Here is a 19,809-nt window from a genome sequence, read left to right as displayed (position 1 = left end):
GTAAGAGGATATATACTGACAAGCAGAAGTTATAAGCAAGCACAGAGGAACCCAAATTCGGCGTCCCCTTTGCTCGCTGCCTCCCAGCGAGCCCTCAGCCAAGCCCTCTCCCTGCTCCGCTCCCGGCCTGTTCCCGCACAGCCCCAGGGCCGCCCCCGGCCCCGCGCGGCCCTACCAGGTCTCGGATCAGCTGCCCCAGCAGATCGTCTCCATCGCCGGCTCCCTCAGCCGCGGGCTCTCCTGCGGGGCGGGCGGGCGCCGGGCTGCGGCGGGACGGGGAGCCTCCGGCCAGCAGCCCGCGGGCCAGCGCCAGGTAGCCGGGCTCGGCCGGGGGCTCCCGCGGGGGCTCTCCCTGCCTCTCCGGGGGCTCCTCCGGCGGCTCCTCGGGGGGCTCCTCCCGCCGCCGCCGCTTCGCGCCCCCGGCCCGCTCCTCCCGCCGGCAGGGCCGCTCCCGTTCCGGCTCCCGCTCCGCCGGCACGGCGGCCATGGCGGCGGGGCCGGCCCGGCGCGGCACGGAAACCGCGCCCCGCGCCCGCGCGTTCCGCCGCCACAAGGTTCCGCCGCCGCTGCCGGGGTCGGTGCCCGGTGAAGGGGCGGGAGCCGCGGCTGGGGTCGCTGCCGTCTTTTTGTGGTCCCCACACGAGGGCCACGGTGGTGGCCTGAGGGCTCGGCCTGGCCTGGAGAGCCGCGGGCGGCCGAGCGAGGCCACGGCGACAGCAGCGTCGGTCTGGGCTCTGGGTCCCGCAGGGAGCCCTCAGTGCCCTCAGCCATGGCTGGGACGAGGGCAGGATCCCTCTGGGCGCCCAGAGCCGCGCTGGGACCCCTCAGCCGTGGCTGGGGCGAGGGCAGGATCTTGCTGGGCGCCCAGAGCCGCGCCGGCAGCCCTCAGCCCCCTCACAACTGTGGCCCCTGAGAGGGTTGTTGCCCGTGGAACTGGTCGCTCTGGCTGACCGATGCACCCCGCTTGGACCATTTTTTCCTTTCTCGTGGCCAAGTCTGAAGCAGAGCTGGTGGGCAGGGTTGCCCCACCGCTGCTGTGCCCACCACACCTGCTGGGAAGGTGGTTTGCTGCTTGAATCACACTCACCTCCTCCTGCAGCCTCCACAGCCCGAGAGCTGTGGCATTCTGGAGAGGACATGAAGTTGGCTCAGCTCCTCTCCAGCATCAACACACCTTGGTGCTCAAAGGCTGTGTTTTAAATGATGCTGAACCACGGCTGTGGAGCTTCTGCCGCTTCAGCCAGTCCAGCTGCCCTGGGGAGCGGAGAGGCCACGAGTATTCAAGTCTTCAACACGACTTCTGAGGAGCCCTCAGGAAATAAAACAGGTAAGTGATGTGTTTGTGTAAGTCAAACAGCTAGTCCTTCTAGAACAGACTATCAAACACGGCCCTTGCTCTCAGCAGCAGCTTGTGCAGGTGTTCCCCCACCCTGGTGTCCACCTGTACCTTCCTCAGTGGCCACTTGCTGTTTTTTCTCCTCTAAAGCTTATTGCTGCCTGTGCTGTTTATAGAACCCAACCTAATAAACGTGAACAGGGATCCAGGAAGAACATAAACGACCTCACTTAGGGGAGGAACTCCTGTATGTAGAAACCCTGCAAAAGACAGGTGGGTGTGCTGGGACCCCAAAGCCCTCATGCCCTGCGCTGATCCCCCAGTGTGGGCAGCAGGGGAGCTCCCTTTCTGCCCCTCTGCCCCACTCCGGTGAGACGCTGCAGAGCTGCTCCAGCCCTGGGGCCAACAGCACAGGAAGGATTTGGAGCTGCTGGAGAGAGTCCAGAGGAGGCCATGGAGATGCTCCAAGGGCTGGAGCCCCTCTGCTCTGGAGCCAGGCTGGGAGAGCTGGGGGAGTTCACCTGGAGAGGAGAAGGATCCAGGGAGACCTCAGAGCCCTTCCAGTGCCTAAAGGGGCCCCAGGAGAGCTGGAGAGGGACTGGGGACAAGGGATGGAGGGACAGGACACAGGGAATGGCTTCCCAGTATCAGAGGGCAGGGATGGATGGGATATTGGGAAGGAATTGCTCCCTGTGAGGGTGGGCAGGCCCTGGCACAGGGTGCCCAGAGAAGCTGTGGCTGCCCCTGGATCCCTGGAAGTGTCCAAGGCCAGGCTGGACAGGGCTTGGAGCAGCCTGGGACAGTGGAAGGTGTCCCTGCCAATGGCAGGGGGTGGGACTGGGTGAGTTTTAAGGTCCCTTCCAGCCCAAACCAGTCTGCGATTCTGACTTGTTTTCCCTACAAAACAACACTTGGATGGACTTAGAGGAGGGTCTCCCTGGGGTGTAAATGCTGGTGAGCCCTGCCAAGGGAGGGGTTGCACAGCAGGAGCTGCCCAGGGGCTGCTCCAGGGAGGGTGGGGGGCTGAGAAGAAGGAGAAGGGTCTCCCTAGACTCCTTGGAAATACCAGGATGATTTGCCAGGAGGGTGGTAGCAGCCTCCCTGCAAAGCAGAGGGGGAAACAGGCCAGTTTGGGGCGATTCCTGCCCCACAGGGAGCCCCCGGTGTCATCCCAGGGCTGGTGTGTGGTGGGGAGCCCTGCCCGGGGTGCCAGCCCTGCTCCTGTGCCCTGGCAGCTGGGGAGGCTCTGCGTGCCCCGGGTCAGTGCCGGGAGCTGAGCTCCTGCCTCGGCCACCCGAAATGTGATCCGAATCCGTAATGCTGTGGGTGATGAAATCGGCTCCAGCTCTGTGTAATCCCCTCACTGCCCCCCTGCATCTCCTTGCTGTCCCCTCCTCCAGCCCACAGTCATCGGCAGCCTCGCACTGTCCCTCCATCCCCATGCTGTCCCACACTATCCTCTTATCCCACACTGTCCCATCTACCCCCACACTCTCTTCTATCCCCATGCTGTCCCCACACTGTCCCTCTATCCCCACCCTGTCCCCTCTATACACACACAGTCCCCTCTGTCCCACACTGTCCCCTCTATCCCCAAACTGTCCCTCTATCTCCATGCTGTCCCCTCTATTCCACACTGTTCTATCCACAAACTGTCCCTCCATCCCCATGCTGTCCCCTCTGTCCCAAGTTCCCCACTGTCCCCTCTATCCCACATTGTCCCTCCATCCCCATGCTATCCCCCCCATCCCTATGCTCTCCCATCAAACTCTTACCCTGGATACCAGAATGTCCCACCACACAAACACTGTTCCCTCCACTCCCTGTCCCACACCGTCATTCCATCCCCACGATGTCCCCGCATCCCCGTGATGTCCCCTCCATCCGCACACTGTCCATCCTTCCATTCCCACGCTGTCCCGCTGAACTCCCACAACCATCCCTGGAGACCGAAATGCCCCACCGCACAACTCTGTTCCCCCCGCTCCCCCCATGTCTTTCCACCCCCACCCCGTCACACGCATCCCCGTGCTGTCCCTCCATCCCCACACTGTCCCCTCCATCCCCACGCTATTCCCCATCCCTTTGCCCTTTGCCCTCGTCCCACTGAACTCCCACACCACCTCAGGACACCAGAACGTCCCACCACACAACCGCCTCCCCCCCTGCCCCCCGCGCCGTCTCCTCGCTCCCCCCTCTCCGCCCGCGGCCGAGCACCGCCCCGCGGGGGATGATGTAACCCCCCGTCCCCCCCGTATCCCGCCCGCGTCCCGCCCGCCGCACACTCGGCGGGCTCGGCGGCGAGCGGACGCAGCCATGTGCCCGTGCGCGCTGCGCGGCCCCCCCGCGCCCTGCAGCCCCTGCGGCTCCGGCCGCGCCGCCCGGCCCGAGGCCGCCGCCCGCCGGGTGGCCGCCCGCCTGCGCCGCCTGGGCGATGAGCTGGAGCAGCGGCGCAAGGCGCGGGGCCGCGGCCCCTCGGCCGCCCGCCGCCTGGCCGCCGTGGCGGGGCTGCTCTGCGCGCTCACGCCCGCGGCCGCGCTGGCCTGGCTGATCCGCAGGAGGAGCCTCTAGGGAGAGGGGCGCTGGACGGAGCGGGGAGCAGGCGGGACGCGCAACAGGTGGGCGCGGGACGGGGCGGCCGGCGGGGCTCGGCGCGGGCGCGGGCGCGGGGGCAGGGGCTCGGCTCGGTCCGGCCCGGCGGAGCGCGCTGTCCGCGGTACCCGCTCCTCGCCCGGGGCTGATCGCGGCAGCGCACCGAGCCACGGGCTGCTCGTACGGGTGCTGCCGGGTCGCACCGATCGCTCTTCCTTTTCCTATCTCTCTTCCTCTCCCTTTCCTTTCCCCTCTCTCTCCCTGGACTGCCGGTGCCAGGTCGCACCGACCTCTTGCTCTTCCCTCTCCCCTCCTTCTCTTCCTCTCCCCCTTTCCCAGGACTCCCAAAACGCCCTCTTTCCCCTTCCCCAAACTTTCACGGCTTCCACCCCCGTGCCTCTGCTCCGCCCGGGCTACCCGGGGAGTGGGGCAGTGTCAGCTCCATGCCCGGCAGCGGCGGCAGGGGGATGATCCGAGCAGCTCCCGTGTTGCCCCGGCTGCCGATCCCGGGAGGTGGAAGATGCTCCACACACCTGTGCCTGCCAAACCTCCCCCCCCTCTTTTACATAGAGGAACTTTTCCTGTGCCGTGTCATTCCTTGGTGGGCTTTAGACCCACGAGTGCTGCAGGGCTAAGGTCATGGGGTGGTGGGATATCCCCACTGGACTGTCCAGTGGGGCAGCCTGGGACATTGACTTTGTGTTTTGGGTTATGCATTACCCAGCGCTGGGAACTCTCCCTGAGGCAAGCCACTGGCCAGGGAAAAGCACTCAAGCCCAGTTACTGCTGGTTCTGTGCTCCAGAGCCACTGAGCAAACGAGCAGCAGGGAAGCAAGACATTCCTGGTTCTGTAACTTTCGTTATTGTCATCCTGGTGACAGCTCTGGGGCTTGTGGGGATAGCTCTGCATTGTCAGCCCTGGGAGTACTCAAGGACACTGAGCACACATGGGGTCAGCTCAGGGATTTTGGGTGCTCTGTAGTGTTCTTTGGGTTGTGGATTTGTCCCCACAGGACTGAGGAGCACTAGCTCCTCTTTTGGGTGCTTTAAATTGCATCATAAACACCCCCCAGTGTTTGTCTGTGTTCAGGGAAGAATTTCAGTGCATGTCTAACTTTCAGCACGCACTTGTATCCCACCAGCTTGGATAGGGTAGTGTGGAGGGACAGTAGGGTTATCAGAGAGCTAAAAAATGAGGTTTTCCAGCAGGTCCGTGTGTTTGCACTCTGAGTGTGTGTGTGTGCACTGGGGGGGGGACATTGTTGTCATCCATCTGAGCCACAACTGCTGCGTCTGGCAGGAGGTTCCACTGGTCACCTTTGGAAAGCTTTCTTTGAAACAAAAACAGAGCAAAATTGTGGGGTTTTGATGAATCAAAACCTCAGTTTCTATAAAAGCAGGCACTGGATGGTGCCTGCAGGTCTGTGCCCAGCAAAGCCCTCAGAGGTGGTGGCAGTGGTGTGGGACTGTGGTCAGAGCAGAGCAAACACTTCTCTCCCTCCCCATCAGTTTGTGGCAAGTGTGGTTCCAGTGTTTGGAAGCAAACCCACCCGTCTGCCTTGCTGGCCTCTCCGAGCTCAGCGTTGAAATCCAAGGGGGAGCTGCAATGAGCTCCCTTATCTAATGTCTCCAATGTCCTTTTCTTTCTAACAAGCCAGGGAATTTCCTCCCTGCCCAGTCTGGCACTGCATCCCGAGCAGAGAAGGTGGCAGGTGAGCAGGGCTGGCAGACAGAGCCTGTTAGCTGGCCCTGGTGATCCATGCCCACACTCAGCCCAGACTTTCTGGCAATCCCACGAGGCCAAAGCTGTTTGCAGTCTTAATTTCTGTCAAAGTTTATTGGGCAGACACTATTCTTTTCCCCAGTCTCTTCAGCTGTTGGTCCTGTAGTCCTCACTTCCATTTCTGCCCACCAGTTGCTAAAAAATGGCTCTGATGAAAGGCTGTGGAAAAGCCAAGCGTTATCCTGGGCACCTCCGAGGCAAATTCCATGGGCAGCACCGTCCTGCCCACAGCTTCAAAGGCTGCCACAGACAGGGCATGCTGAGCTGCCTCCAAATGCTCCTGGGCACAAACACAAATGCAGGGCTGGACAGGAGCTCCTGACGTGTGATGGGAAGCAGTTTCAGGGCTAAAGGTGCGAGGTGGGGGCATGAACAGGCTGGTGACACTCTCCTGGCTGTCCCTGTGTGCAACCTGTCCCACTCCTGCCACGCTTCTAAGGCACAAGTGGCCAAGCTGCAGACGAAAATACAGTACAAGGCCGGAATAATTAACTGTGTCATCTACACCTCAGTTCCTGGGTTATTTTGGCCATTAATAATCTTTTCATCCTGAGAAGTAATTTGCTCCCACCAGTGGAGGTTTCTGACTGTCTGCAGTGTCTTGGAGCCCCAGTGACAGTGCAGTGAGCTGGGTTAGCCTTGGAGATGAGGTAAGACAGTGTTTGATTACCTCAGCAGAGTATTTCTGAACAAAACATTTTTTCTGCCATCCTCAGAGAACTCTGCAGTGACAGTAACATTGCTCTGCAACAAGCTGGGAAGTCCATGCTCTAAACACTTGTGATTTCATGGAAGGGCTGGTAAGAGGAGAATAACTTGCACAGTTAGTGAGTGCCCTGCAGAGTCAGCCTTTGTCTCGAGATCAGGTGCTTGCAGAAGGGATGGAGAAAAGAGGAAAAGGCCAGTTTCAGCTTGGGTTATTACTCGAGTTCCCCTCCTGCCCTTTCAAGAGGCAGCAGTGCCGGCGTTGGCTGCCATGAGCGCACATACGGCTTCTGAGGCAGGAGGTTGGTACTTGTTCCCTCAGCTCCGTGGGGCTTTACTCAACAGCACAGCTCAGGGAATAATCCTGTGCTCCAGGGATCCTCTCCTGCTCTCACAGCCCCGGTGATGCCAGGGAGAGCAGGATTAGGGCCGCTGTGTGTGACCAACTTGCATCTGCGGTCCGTGCTTGGGATTCGGGGATGGATGCTTTGCAACTGGCAGTTTTGTAATATATAATCTGACATCACCTTGAAATATCCAACCAGGGCATGAAGTATAGTTGTCAGGTGCCAGTTTGGCATACAGTGTCACTTGTATTTCGCTCTGTTAGTTCAGGAGTGGCAGTGTATTAAAATCAAACCCTACTTGTCCCTGCCAGCGCCACCAGCCTGGTTCCGTGCCCACTGTGTTGCCAGGAATTCCCCCCACTGTTTGCTGCGAGGTTCATGCAGAGCCACTCTGTCCAAAGTCTCAGTGCAGTTAATTATCTGTATTAAAACCGGGTTGATAAGATTTCTGGAGGTGTCCCACTGAGCTGTGCAGGAGAGCAGAGCAAACGAAGGACCAGAGGCAGTGGAGCCGGCGCAGGATGCAGAGAGCTGGTTCTGCACCAGGACAAACATCCAGCCTCATGCACCCCGTGTGTGCCCCTCACACAAAGAGGCAGCCACTGTTGTTTATCCTCCTGGATAAGAAAAAAGCCAGCCTTTCCTCATGGCAAGCATCCTGCTCCAAAAGGCCAAAGGTCCCTGCCACCCTCACCCCAGCCTCACAGTTAAATTGCATAAAGAAAACCTTCAGCATTAACTCTCCTGATAAATAAGCAGCAGAGTTTGCACAAACAAACAAACAACAGCCCAGAAACGGCTCATTCCACAGGTGGACTGAGGCCAAGCAGGACAGTTTTTGTGGGAAGGTTGGAGCCCCAATATATTTTTTTACTTTCTGGGTTCCCTGGTCTTTCTGTGTGAAGATCTCCCGGACACACCGTCCTTCCCAGTTCTTCCCTAGTACTCTTGAAGCCCCTCCTAATTGTTTTTTAGTGTTCCAAGTTCCCCTTCCATCTCCCGCGGAGATGCTAATGAAGTGTGAGTGTACACGGATGGGGCTGCTGGGGAATTTGACAGGGCTCTTGCCCAGCCCTTGTTCCCTCATTAAGCTGCTGCTGCGTGAGGAAGGAAGTGATTGTGCCTCGTTTTGTCCCTGCCTCCAGCGTGCCCTCAGCGATCCAAGCCCTTGGATTATTTTTCCCTTTCAATATATCAATAACTGTTATTTTGTTTATTAGCAGTGGGCCGTGTGCCAAGTGAGTGGCCCGTGTAATCCATTTAAATGGAGCAGTTCCATGCTGACACAGTAGCCGGGAGCAGAACTCCTTTTTCCAGCTGCTGCTGGAGCCGGGAGCTCAAACTCTCCCATGGCTTCGTGCAGGTGCTGCCCAAAGGTGGCTTCTCCTCCTCTCCCTGAATAAAGATCAGCCGAAGAAGTGCTGAGAAGAGACACAGGACCCCCTGCCTGGGTCGTTTCATGCCCATCCCGCTCAGCATCCATGAGAAAAGCAGCCTGGGTTTTTGTGGTAAACACCAGCTTAGCAAGCTGTGGGAAAAGGCTGGAGAATTCCGGAGAACTGGGAAGTGGAGCTGCCTGTGTGTGTTAAAGCACAGGGATGTGCTGAGGTTGGCTGAGGTGGATTTGCAACCAAAGTGATTTGTTGTCTCATAACTTCGGTGCTTCATTTGTGCATTGGTTGAGAGCAACTGTGAGCGAAATCTGCCTCTCCCTACATGCCCAGGCAGAGAGGGATGCATCGCCAGAGGGAATGTCAGTTCCCATGGAAAAAATTCAAAGGAAGTCAAGTTTTTCTTACCACTTCCATCCATGCTTTCATTTAGGGACTCAGCCATAATTCCTTTTATTTTATAAGTAAATGAAAAATGTTGCTAGTCGTGAACAGTCCCCCCCAAAGTTTTAACGTTTTAAGAATGACACATACAATAATCAATTTTTCAGCAGCTCTACAGAAGGGATATGCTGGCTCTTTCCAACTTACTACCCACCCCAGTACAAATGGGATGTAGTTTGGCTTTCCTCAGCCTTTTTCAGACCCAAAGTACCAAATTTTGCTCTGTCTGCTGAGTGCCTATTGTGGGAAATTTGGAGTAACTCCACTGGAGTCAATTGGGTTGCCCTGGATTTACGGTGCTGTAAATGAGATCAGAATTGGCTCAAAGTATATTCCATTAATGAGTCAGATACTGGCAATGCAGCCAATATGCACCCAGAAATGGCTTTAACACAGCCTAGGATATTCAAAATTGGTTTATTGAGAGATGGGCTCAGGGCCAGGATTCTGGGGTTCTCTTTTATTCTTTCCATGAAATTCACCTTCCTGCAGACGGCCAGCACGAGGCTGATGCAAAACTTAAGAGCCATTTAAGCCCTTAGAATGGGGCTTGTGAGATGCATAAACATTGTGCTGAGCTCTTTGCCTGCCCTGGAGCAGATTTATCGCTTGGAGTTCAAGATGTTCTAGGATTTATCAACTTTTACAGGTTTTTATAGATTTTCTATACGTTAAGTGACACAGAGAGACAGTTTGTAAAATACAGTGACACCACGGATGATCTGTTGCCAGCCATGGGTGGCACAGCAGGACAAGGGTTCAGAGCTTGGCAGCTGGAAGTGCTGCTACAGGAGAAATAATAAATAAGGATTAAATGGTTTTGCTGTGGAGGAAATCCTTTAATCAACTCCTGAACTCTTTATTCCAGTGTAGCTTGAGTAAATATCTCACCTCTTGGAGTGCAGGCAGCCACATGCTCCTGCTCTGTACAGTGCCACACACACAGCCCTGGCTGTGCCCTGCTCTGGGGAATTCTGGCACCTTGTGTGGGGAGTGCCAGTGTCCCATTCCCCTCCTCGGGATGTTTCATGGGTCTGGAGAAATCCGTGGTGCTCTGTCCCTGTCCCTGAGCCGTGGAGGGATGCAGGGAGGGCTGTGTGACATTCCAAGCCCTGGGCTATCCCTGACAGCTCTGCACAGCTCTGTGCCCAGCTGCTGGTTTTGGGTGGCTGTTTTTCCTTCCTCACACAGCAAGCACCTCTCCTATTTACCTCCTGCCGAAAGAGCCAAGCAGCTCTGCAAAACCACTTTAGGATACTCCAGAGCTTCCAGGGGGCAGGTGGGATGTGGGACGTGGAGCACGGAGGTGCAGCAGCCCTAGGGTGGGGCTGGCTGGCAGCCTTGGTCGCTGTCAGACTGGAAATGTGCTTCACGTGTGGATGGTTCATCCCAGCCTTCCTCCTTCCAGCTATTCCCACTGTTGCTTCAGATTCCTCGAAACTCGAAAGCAAGGCTGGGAATGAGGGAGGGAGAAGCTGGAATAGCCACATTCTGTGCTCAGCTGGCAGGAACTGGGAAAAAGCAGACAGGGTTCAGTCTTCTGCCGAGGAACCAGAGACGTTCTAGAGGGCTGGAAGAGGGACTGGGTTAGGCTCCCCAGGGAATGGCCACAGCCCCAAGGCTGCACTAGGACAATGTTCTGAGGCACAGGGTGGGATTGCTGGGGTGTCCTGGAGTCAGGAGTTGGACTGATGATCCTTGTGGATCTTTTGCCCCTCGGGATACTGTGGGTTTTGCTCAGCACCAGAATTCGCCTCCTTCCCTGGAGGTTCAGCTCATCCCCAGGCTGTCTCCTGCCAGCCTTCCCGCTGGCATGACCAGGGCAGGACAGCAGGAAGGGAAGGCATTCCGGAGCACTGCCGCTCAGGATCTGCCCCGGAGCTGTTTGCCAGCCCTAATTACACCGTGACCTCATGGCTGCTGCAGTTGCACTGTCAGCCGCTCCCCTCCCCTCTCCCAGCCGCTGAAATCACCTCATCCCGGCGGGTTTTGATAGGATCACTCACCGTCACAGCCATCGTGGGCAATGATGGGATCTGCCCCATCAACAAACTGGGGGATAAATGCTGGGAAATGGGAATTTCACAGCAGATGCCCCTTGGGCACCTCTCCTGCTAATTTGCACTTAGATGGGTGCCTTTCTCTGAGCACTTTATTAATTAAGGCTCGCAGCCCACCTGTGAGGCAAAGAAGTTATTAGTGCCCTCATTTTCCAGCAGAACTGAAAGCAGTGGTTTGCCTAAGGCCACAAATCTAATCAGTGGCAGAGCCAGGAATGAGTGAGTTCTTCCAGTCTCCTGTGATACTCCATGCACTGCCTACCTGGAACAAATTGAACAACTTCCCTGAAAGTTCACATTTTTGTTAACGTGATGTAAATGAAGATGGAGCACCCCAAAGAAGGAGCCTTGCAGGAGGAGAGCTCCCCAGAAATCTGCAGAACACGGGGCCAAAGGCATCATCTCCTGTCTGAGCCACAAACAATCCTCCCCATAAATTCCACACCTCTTCTCGTCCGTAAATTTAGTAGGAGGGTTCAGGCATAAATTTAAAAAGAAGCTTTTATTGTACCCAATGCATCAACATAATTAACACCCAACCCCATTCTTTTGCTTTCTTAGGCTGGAGCAAACCCTGTGCCCTTGGAGAAAATTGTTTCCCCTTTTCCTCCAGGGAATCCAGAGCCTGAGCAGCAGCTGTGAAGAGTGGAGAGAAAGAAAGAAGTGGGAGATGCTGGAAGTGCTTTGGGCGACGTGAGAAGAAGGATTTGCCCGGAAGGAGCTGTTCAAGGGCCCAGCAGCAAACCAGAGACACAAAACCTGCTTATATATAGAAGAATGTAACCCCTGTGTATGCAGACGTGGACGCGTGCATGCCTTGTCGAGAGCGTAAGCGACATTCCCTGTAGATCGCTGCTGCGAGCAGCCCTGCTCCTGCAGGCCGAGCCTTGGCACTGGTGCTGGCCCTGCTGGGACACCACCACTGACTTCCCCTCTGCGGCAGGGTGAGGAGGAATCTCTACACCCAGATTAGCAATGCCGAGAATTCCAAGCGCGCTGTGCTGCAGGCGTGGCGGGGAGCGGGTGCGGAGCGGCTCGGACAGCAGTTTGTGTGTGTAAATATTCATGCTCTGGCACCAGGGGAGAGCAGCTTTCCTATGACTTTAGTTTCTCTGGTGCTACATTTAATATTTGTCTGGGGCTAAACTGCCTCTCTGTGGTGCTACAGTTTCCCCAAGAGGATGTTCTGAAACGTGGGACAAGGAAAGATCTATTTTGGTTATTGATATTTATACACAAGATAGCAAAAAATAAGACTTGCTGAGAAGGTGCTATTTTTTTTTCCTTTCTTTCAATCTCTGCAGAAACTAAGACAAAACAAATAATCTACCCCAGAACTTTATAAAACTCCTTTTCTTTGGAGCAGTTTTTTTTTTCTTTTGACGGTGTGGAGCTTGGGAAGCAGAAGGCACTGAGGTGGAAAGGACACAGAGCCCTTTCCACTGCAGTGTGCACATCAAAGTCTGCTAGAGCAGCACTTCCTACAGCTCCAGAGCTGGGAATCCTCCTGCATGGTGATTTATTCAGTCCCAAATCCTGTGAACCAGGGAAGAGAACTCTTATCCACACTGATCACTAGAGCAGGGGGTAACAGGAGAACTTGGCCTTAGAAGTCAAAGGGCTTTTTTCAGTCTCATGCTGAGCACTTTTTTCCTTGCAGCCAAAACTACCTGTCAGATTTCGGGTACCTTCCAGATACAGCAGTGACTGTGCACAGTTTTTTAGAAACATTTTTCCTACCTTCAGATATTTGCACCAGAAAATCGACCCTGCCATGGCAGGGAGGGCATTTTCAAAGGCATAAAGGAATGTTAGAACCCGATTTCTAAAGGAAATTTGGCTCTTTGTCTTTTAAAAATACTTCCTACCCCTCACCCACCCACCATGTCCAGTCAGACCCTGCATTTGCCACTGCTGCAGGAGAAATGTTTCTAAGCAGTCTGAAGGCTAAATTCTCCCTTTATCAGATATTCCCTGCAGTGTTTTGAGCCCCTGCACACATTTTCCTGGGTGTTATTGATCCGAGTCCATTCTCAAACAGCGGCAAGGGCTCTGCTGGAGGAGGAGATTGTTCCCAGTGAAGAACCTTGCCCTGCCTTAGGTGATGTGCAGTGTTGGGAGGGGGTGTAGCTCTGTGTAGTTTGTCTGTCCATACCCTCTGGATGGTCTCAGAGCCACAGGGACCTGTGAAACATTTTCCTGCCATTTTTGGCCTGGTGCTCAGTAATTCTCAGCATCCTGAACCCCTTCCTGGCTCAGTCTCCTACAGAAACAAGGACAAATTCTTCTGACAAAAGGAGGAGCCTCAGCTGATTCCAGCAGTGCTACCAGTGCTGGGCAGAGCCTTAAAAAGACCCATTTCTGGGAATCACTGGGATGTGGGAGTGAAATTGTGTGTATGGAATCATACAATTCCCACGTGAACAGGAACCATGGATGTGACACTTGGCTTAGGGGACAGCAGTTCTGTCCTGCACATCCTTGACAGCCCAGGAGCAGGGCACATCCCTCAGAGGCTCTCCCACCCATTCCTCACCTTTAGCAGTTCTGAATGTAAGAAACTTCTCCCCTGGAATAGGCATTATTCCATTTTCCCTGTGCACACAGCTGCCACTGCCCTTGGTTCTCCTGCTGTTGGGGGCTGCAGCCTTCAGGCTGCTCCCAGGGTTTCAATTCCCTTGAAATCCTTGTGTGGAACAGCACAGCCAAGGAAAAAGAAAGGAAGTTCTGTCCTTGCTATTGAGGCCCCACCTCGGGAGAGCCCCCAAATCTGTAATCAGCCCCCGTGCAGGGATTGGCTGATCTCCCTCATTCCTCACCCTCCATGGACAGGCTTGTCTCTAAGAATTCCCAAACCTCAGAGCTCCCAGGGGATTGATCTCCTCAGGGGCTCCAAACAGTCAGCAAAAAATGTTAAAGACTTGTCTTGCCCATCATGGAACAACCACATCTATGGTGCTTCCCAGGTGGAAACCAGAGCAGGTCTGGATACCCCAAATCTGGAGCAGGTTTGGATACCCCAAATCCTGCTTTGGTCCTGATTTGCTTCACTTTTGTAGTTCCAGACTGGATGTTTCGCATGAACAGAGGGTGAAGTTGTTTTATAGACAGAATTTCCTGTACAGACCTGGAATTCCCTATTGGAGGGTATGGATTTGTCAAAGCCTTACCTTTTGTGGTGTAATTGCTATCCCTGAACGCCTCCGTTTTTTGACAAGGGGTGTTTTTATCCTTTCTAAAAGACCTGCTTTGCCCCTGGTTGGTGTTTGCATGGAAAGGGAACGGTGCTGTGAACTCCCTGGAAATTCCCTGTTGCCCCTGTGGGCAGGAAACCGGCACAGTTCCCCTCTGGCCCTTTTGTTTCCTCACAGCAGCCAAGCAATCCCTGGGTTTGGTCAGCTGGGAAGAGCAGGGAGTGCTCTCCAGATGGGAACAAGGAGCCCTCTCGGGTTTCAGCAGCCAGGAGGGCTGTTATGAGCTCATAGTCTGTGCTGAGCACGGCTGGCAGGGAAGTCTTTATGAATTTTTAAAGCAGTTCTCTGCCGAGACAGCTCCCAGCACAACCTGGAATTCCATATTCCAAGGTAAAAGAGCAGCCTGGTGTGGAGCTGATAGCTCCTCTCCCACCTGCTGGGTGAGCTCTGGGCTGCACTGCTGACTGCTGGCTTACACCAGGCCAGGGTTTGGCCCATGAGGTCCACATTCCTTCCTCTTCTCCCTGAGGATTCTTTTCACCAGGTAAAAAAGCACGAAATGGGATGAGGGCTGTCACACACCTTGGTGTGCCCAGGAGGGGTGAGGAACTAATCCCACTCCTGCTTCAGAGCAGGAAGGTAGGAATTCCTCATTGAGCCAAGCCCATTGCTAAAGCAATTCCCTTAAATCCCAAACACTCCTGAATCCATTTCATCTGATTTGTGGGTTTGTTTGGTTTCTATATCACAGTGAAGTTATAAAGGTCTTAAACCCTCAGCATAAGCAGAAGCAGTAACTGTTATGGAAATCCATCCCAACCTGAACTGGTTAAACTGGTGCAGTGTCTGTGTCCACACACAGCCTGGAATGAGGCACTTTCCAGCTGGAAAACTGCACTGCCCTGTGAAAAGTGGCCCCTGATGAGGACAGAATAGCACATCTGCTATTCTCAATTTTCCTTCACAACATCTGCCCCTGATCTCGACAGAAGCCTGCAATGTACAGAACTACGTGTGGCTCCACAGTAAATCCTGGACACTCCCTGTTGTCCATGTCCAACCCTCCTGGCTGTATCCCAGCTCCCCAGCAGGTGCACAACTTTCCTTGGAGCCACTTTGCTCCTAGCAAATTTGATTTCCAATCCAGGCTTCAAACTCAGCCTCATTCTTGTACCTTTGCTGTGAGCTGAACTTTCCATCTCATCACAGCAGGTGAGGACACTCTGGCCATGCCAATTCCAGATCCAAGGGCTGAGGGAATTGTAAATACTATGGGAATTGGGCTTCCTTAGGACCAGCCAGTCTGAGAGGAGGGCAGGGATCCTCACCTGCTGCGCCCACCTTGGGTTTCCACACCACAGAATACAAACAGGTGAATGTTTTTCCTTGACAATATTTATTTGAACACAGGAGTGAATTTTGATGTGACTTCAGTGTCCACTCTGTGGGAACTGCTGGAGTGCTTGAATTTCCCAAGGTTTTTAATATTTTCAGGAAGTGACTTTGGAGCTTGATAAATATTCACTGAGCGCATCTGAGTATTAAATGGCCATTATTAGTTACAGCATTATTAATTACACCTTTATTAATTACACCTTTATTACTAACATCCTTTATTACTCCATCAGTAGTCACAGGTGGCACCAAGCAGAGCAAACCCAGCTGCAGTGGCATTGAATTCCCTGGGTTTTCACAGCATCCCTTTTCCAAGTCAATTTGACCACCAGTTTATCACAAAACCCTCCCCATCCTCCTCAGTCCTGAGGATTCCCCAGTCTCTCCCAGGGGCATTGCTAAGGGAATAACAGGCAGGGAATTCCCAATTCCTGGCGTTTTGCTGATCCAGTACCGTTGGGATGTAACTCCAGCAGGGTCACTGTGCAGGTTTCCCCCTCACCAAAGCAAGGGCAGGGCCTGTGCTCGGAGCTCCATGAGGCTCCTGGTCCTGGCTGGATGGGGCTTCTCTCTTTTGTAAAAGGAATTTCATATGCTGAGACTCTTTGTACATATTTATAAGGAATTTATTAAAAAAAAAAAAAAGAAAAATAACTGTTCAATGGCAAAAAAAGGCTCCGGGTTTTATTTCCTCTCTCAGAGGAATTTCCTTCCACAGCCTTCCCTGTTTTCCCATGGAAAGCAACAAGTTGCCAGCAGCTGTCATTGGAACTGGAGTTTCCCTTGGATGTTTTCTGGTCCAAGTGTCATGTTTTAGGAGAAGAAAGAATCCCCAAAACTTCAAGAATGCAAACCCACACTTTCCCTTTGATTTCCCGCCTTATCACCTAATGAAAATCTGATTTTGAAGCTGGGCATCCCATGCTTTCTGTAGAGCTGGGCTCCAACTGACCTTTTCCTACACTTCTCCAAACACATTTTCCAGAAGCATTTAGGAAAAATTCAGAATGAGAAGTAGCTTTTCAAAGAGTTTGAAAGCGGGAACACCAACCCTTGGGTTCACTGGCACTGCAGGGTGGCACTGAAGCCTTTTAGAACCTCCCTGCCCACGGAATCCCTCATTTCCCCTTTTCCTGATGAATATTCCAGGCTATCACACATAACATTTTTATGCCCAGAAAGGCTTCCTGCCTTTCTGAACTCTCTCTCCCCATCCCAAAGATTAGCAAAGCTATTCCCATTGCAGAGAGAAACAAGAGTTCTTGGCTTTGCTCTCCACTTCCACAGGATCCATTTGACAAAAATCACTTTGTTTTGGAAAGTGAAACTTTTCCTCCTCAGCTTCCCTGGATCTCTCAAGCCACATTTGGCCTCTCCCCAGCTCAGGCTCTGCCTCTCCCCATTCCTCCTCAGCCACACTGAATTGTTATTTCCAAGGAAATGTGGAGTTAATCCTGTTCCCATCAGCTCCCGTTTGCTTTAATTCTTCCCCTGTGGAGTTTCCATCAGCACAGACAGAGCCTCATTCCCCCAGGAGCCTCTTCCCGCTGATGGCTCAGGTGGGGCTGTCACCTTGAGCCATTGCCATGGCAATGAGCTGGGAAGATGCTGCAGCTCCTGACAGGGAGGGAGCAGAGGTGCTTTGGGGACAAGGAAAGCTCCAGAACAAACAGCAGCTCCCTCTGAAGGCAGGGGCTGCTGGAGAACCTCAGCAGAGACCTTGGCCACCAGGATCACCATCACCGTTAATTTTTGTTAGTTCTTCAGGGATCTCCTCCCTCCAGGAGCTCCTGCTGAAGCTCAAGGCTCTGTTCTTCCCTGGAGGAGCAGGCAGGTCCTGGCTGAGGAGCACAGGGCAGAAACACTGAGTTTGTGAGATGCTGGATTTCCACCCAGACAAACCCAACTCAACTTTAACCTCCTGCTGCTCTCCCCAGAGACTGGGCCATCAGAAAGTGTCATCAGGAGAATTAAAGAGAAAAAGCATTCCCAGGGAAAGGAAGTGTCATTTCCAGCTTCACTGGTGTGGTCCTTCCCAAGTGTCCTGTGATTTCATTATGGTGCGAGCACGTGGCATTTGTGGGATCAACTGGAAAAACGGGGCAGCTGGGAAATTACAGTTTTCCAGCCACAGCTTTGAACATGAGGTTCTGAAGCACTGCTTGGGAGGAGTTCTCAGAGACAGGTGCTGGGTAATTCTCTAAAGTTACGGATTCGGGGAATGTAGGGCCTGAGCCAGAGGACAGCTTTGCTCAGCACATGCAGTCACAGCTCCTCTGCCCTGGACACGCAGTGTTTGGTCCATCCCAAAAGGACAGGAAAATAGGGAACACCCCAGACACTTTATAACCATGTCAGCTCCAGAAAAATCCTGGAGTTTGCCATAACATAACCCACACCTCCCCTGCCTTCGAGGATAAAGTTTCTTGCCAGTCACAATCATTCTGTTGGCTCAGAGCTGGAAGAAAGACTGACAACAAAACCACAGCTGACTAGACAGGGGCACAGGATCCCGGGATTCCCCAGCCTTTCCTGCTGTGTGCCTCGCTGAGGTGTGCTGCTGTCAGTAGACCTGGAAGTGGGCGGAGGTGGTGCCATCCTTCCAGCAGCGCAGCGTCTCCACGGTGACCGAGCGGCACAGGGGACAAGTCTTCTCCCGATCGAACCACAGGCACAGGCACTCCTCACAGAACACGTGCTGGGGACAAGGGCACTGTCACCACGAGCAGGGAGGGAGCCAGGGCAGCTGACACTCACAGGGGGTGGGAAATCAATCCCACTTGGCCAAAGATTAGGATTTAGTGTTCTGTTTTTTCATTTCTTTCCAGAAAGAAACATTCCAAAGGCTACACCTGGGCTCACAGAGTGGCTGAGTGGGTTTTCCTCTACCATGTTTCCACCCTCAGTTCCCTGAGTTACTAAATCCTTACTGAGCTCCAACAAGTCCTTCCTCCCCCCTGCTCTCTGCATTTGCTTTACTCTGCTCTCACTGCCCCGGCCCAGTTTCCCCCTTCCCATAAATGTCAGTTTTCACCCCTTATCTCCTCCTCTCATTTCTACTCTGACCCCTCCCCAGGTCCTCTCCAGCACATCCCATCCAGTCCCAGACTGGAGGAGCATGAAAAGGGCAAGAAGGGAGCATGAGGAGCTGTGAGAAGCTGAGAACTCCTCCACACATGTGCAGTCAGCAGAAATGTCACTCCTCACAATCCCAGCTCTGCCAAAAAGCAGCTTCTCTGGGGCTTCCAGCGCAGGAACATCTGCACAGATGTTCACAGCAAGGCTAAGAGGCACCTTTGATGCTCAGGATTGCTTTAATTTGATAAGCCTGTCATCAAAAGGGAGTGTTAAAGCCACCCAGTCCCCCCAAAGGGCAGATAAAACCCTGCTCACTCCAGCCCCAGGATCTGCACTGCCCATTCCAGTCCCTGCCCCACAGGGCTGTGTCCATCCCTCAGCCATGGTCACCCCAAAGAGTGGCTCAGCTGCCATGACCCACTGTTATCCAGAACAGGGCAAGAAATATCCACCAGGAGCTGGATCAAGAGCCAGCAAATGGCTTCAGGAGTTCCCAGGCTGGCTGTGCCTCTCCCCACTGCAGGAATTCCCTGAAGGAATGCCAGCAGGGGAATTCTGGGGTCTTACCTGGCACATAAGGATCAAAGGTTCCCTGAACTCGGCCTGGCAAATGGCACAGATGTCTCCTGCCTCGCTGCACTGCTGGCTCGTGGCACGAACTCCATAGGTCTGTTAGGGAGAGGAGGAGAAAAAACTCCATGTCAAAGGATTGGGAGGGTAAATGTGCACAGAGACACTGCCTGTCACCCCCAGAGTCCCCACAAGGACACTGGTGTTGTGTCACTGTTTGGGGAAGGGAGATCTGAGCACAGATGGAGGCTGCAGCTCTGTGCTCCCTGTTTGCTTTTCCCCTCGAGCTGACTCCATCTTTCAGGGCCTCCACTTGTGCAGCAACAATAATGGAATTTAATGAGCTCAACAGGGAGCTGAGAGAATTAATTCAGCATCGTTTGCAGGGCTGTTTAGATAGAGGGAAGTATCATTATTAGCAAGTAGACAATGGAAGAAAGAGTAACAGTAGCAGCACCCACAGGCTGCCCACTTTAGGTACATGGAAGGTAAATGTTGCTTCTCCCACTGTAACAGATTGAGGGGAAACAGAAACCTGCTGAGGAGAAATGACCAGCCCAAGCCCAGGGAATGAACAAGATAAGCTCTAACCAACTTTGATGAGGTTCTTTTCCTCTGCAGTCTTTGATTTCACCCTTTTAAAATGTAAGTCACTGCAGCAGATCTAAATATCAGCCCTGTGGAATGCAGTGCCTGGGATAATCCCTGGGCACTGCAGGGTCCCTTTCAATGTCACTGCACGTCAGGCACCACAAAGTCCTTCCCACTCTTGGCTCTACAAAGTTCTGTCAGCTCCTTGCAGTTGGATTAATCCATATTACACAGAGCTTCCAATCAGACAGAACAGGAACAATCTCTCACCACAGCTGGGCCAGGGCAGGTGTCAGAAAAGGTTCCTGACATCACTGACAGGA

General features: G+C 53.8%; 3 protein-coding genes across 4 annotated transcripts in view; 1 reads left to right on the top strand and 2 right to left on the bottom strand.

Moving 5' to 3' along the window:
- Positions 1-521, bottom strand: part of FBXW8 (F-box and WD repeat domain containing 8) — a 50,562-nt gene extending 50,041 nt beyond the window's left edge. The window contains exon 1 of the mRNA XM_085076160.1: positions 176-521. Within this exon, the coding sequence (XP_084932286.1) occupies positions 176-487 (312 nt within the window). The 5' untranslated portion in view covers positions 488-521. The remainder of the gene's footprint in view (positions 1-175) is intronic.
- Positions 522-3,623: 3,102 nt separating this feature from the next.
- On the top strand, positions 3,624-16,132 carry HRK (harakiri, BCL2 interacting protein). 2 transcript variants are annotated; one of them, XM_085076164.1, is made up of 2 exons: positions 3,624-3,954; positions 11,272-16,132. In XM_085076164.1, exon 1 carries the CDS (start codon positions 3,653-3,655, stop codon positions 3,905-3,907), a length of 255 nt encoding a protein of 84 aa, XP_084932290.1. In that variant the 5' UTR covers positions 3,624-3,652; the 3' UTR covers positions 3,908-3,954; positions 11,272-16,132. The 2 variants fall into 2 exon arrangements, with proteins under 2 accessions (XP_084932290.1, XP_084932289.1); XM_085076163.1 differs by having other exon boundaries at positions 11,220-16,132.
- The window catches only part of RNFT2 (ring finger protein, transmembrane 2), a 24,868-nt gene continuing 20,476 nt past the window's right edge, over positions 15,418-19,809 (bottom strand). The window contains exons 9-10 of the mRNA XM_085076162.1: positions 18,893-18,994; positions 15,418-17,945 (exon numbers count right to left, since the gene is read on the bottom strand). Coding sequence (XP_084932288.1) covers positions 17,811-17,945; positions 18,893-18,994 — 237 coding nt within the window. The 3' untranslated portion in view covers positions 15,418-17,810. The remainder of the gene's footprint in view (positions 17,946-18,892; positions 18,995-19,809) is intronic.

Source organism: Lichenostomus cassidix, chromosome 15 (genome assembly GCF_008360975.1).
Source record: "Lichenostomus cassidix isolate B80296 chromosome 15, HeHo_3.0, whole genome shotgun sequence".
In the NCBI taxonomy this organism is placed as follows: domain Eukaryota; kingdom Metazoa; phylum Chordata; class Aves; order Passeriformes; family Meliphagidae; genus Lichenostomus; species Lichenostomus cassidix.
Note: the sequence above shows the minus strand (reverse complement) of the source record. Positions and strands in the feature narration are given on the sequence as shown.

Bases quoted from the DNA above. Each gene is read 5' to 3' on its own strand.
- HRK (XM_085076164.1), top strand. From the start codon at position 3,653: ATGTGCCCGTGCGCGCTGCGCGGCCCCCCCGCGCCCTGCAGCCCCTGC.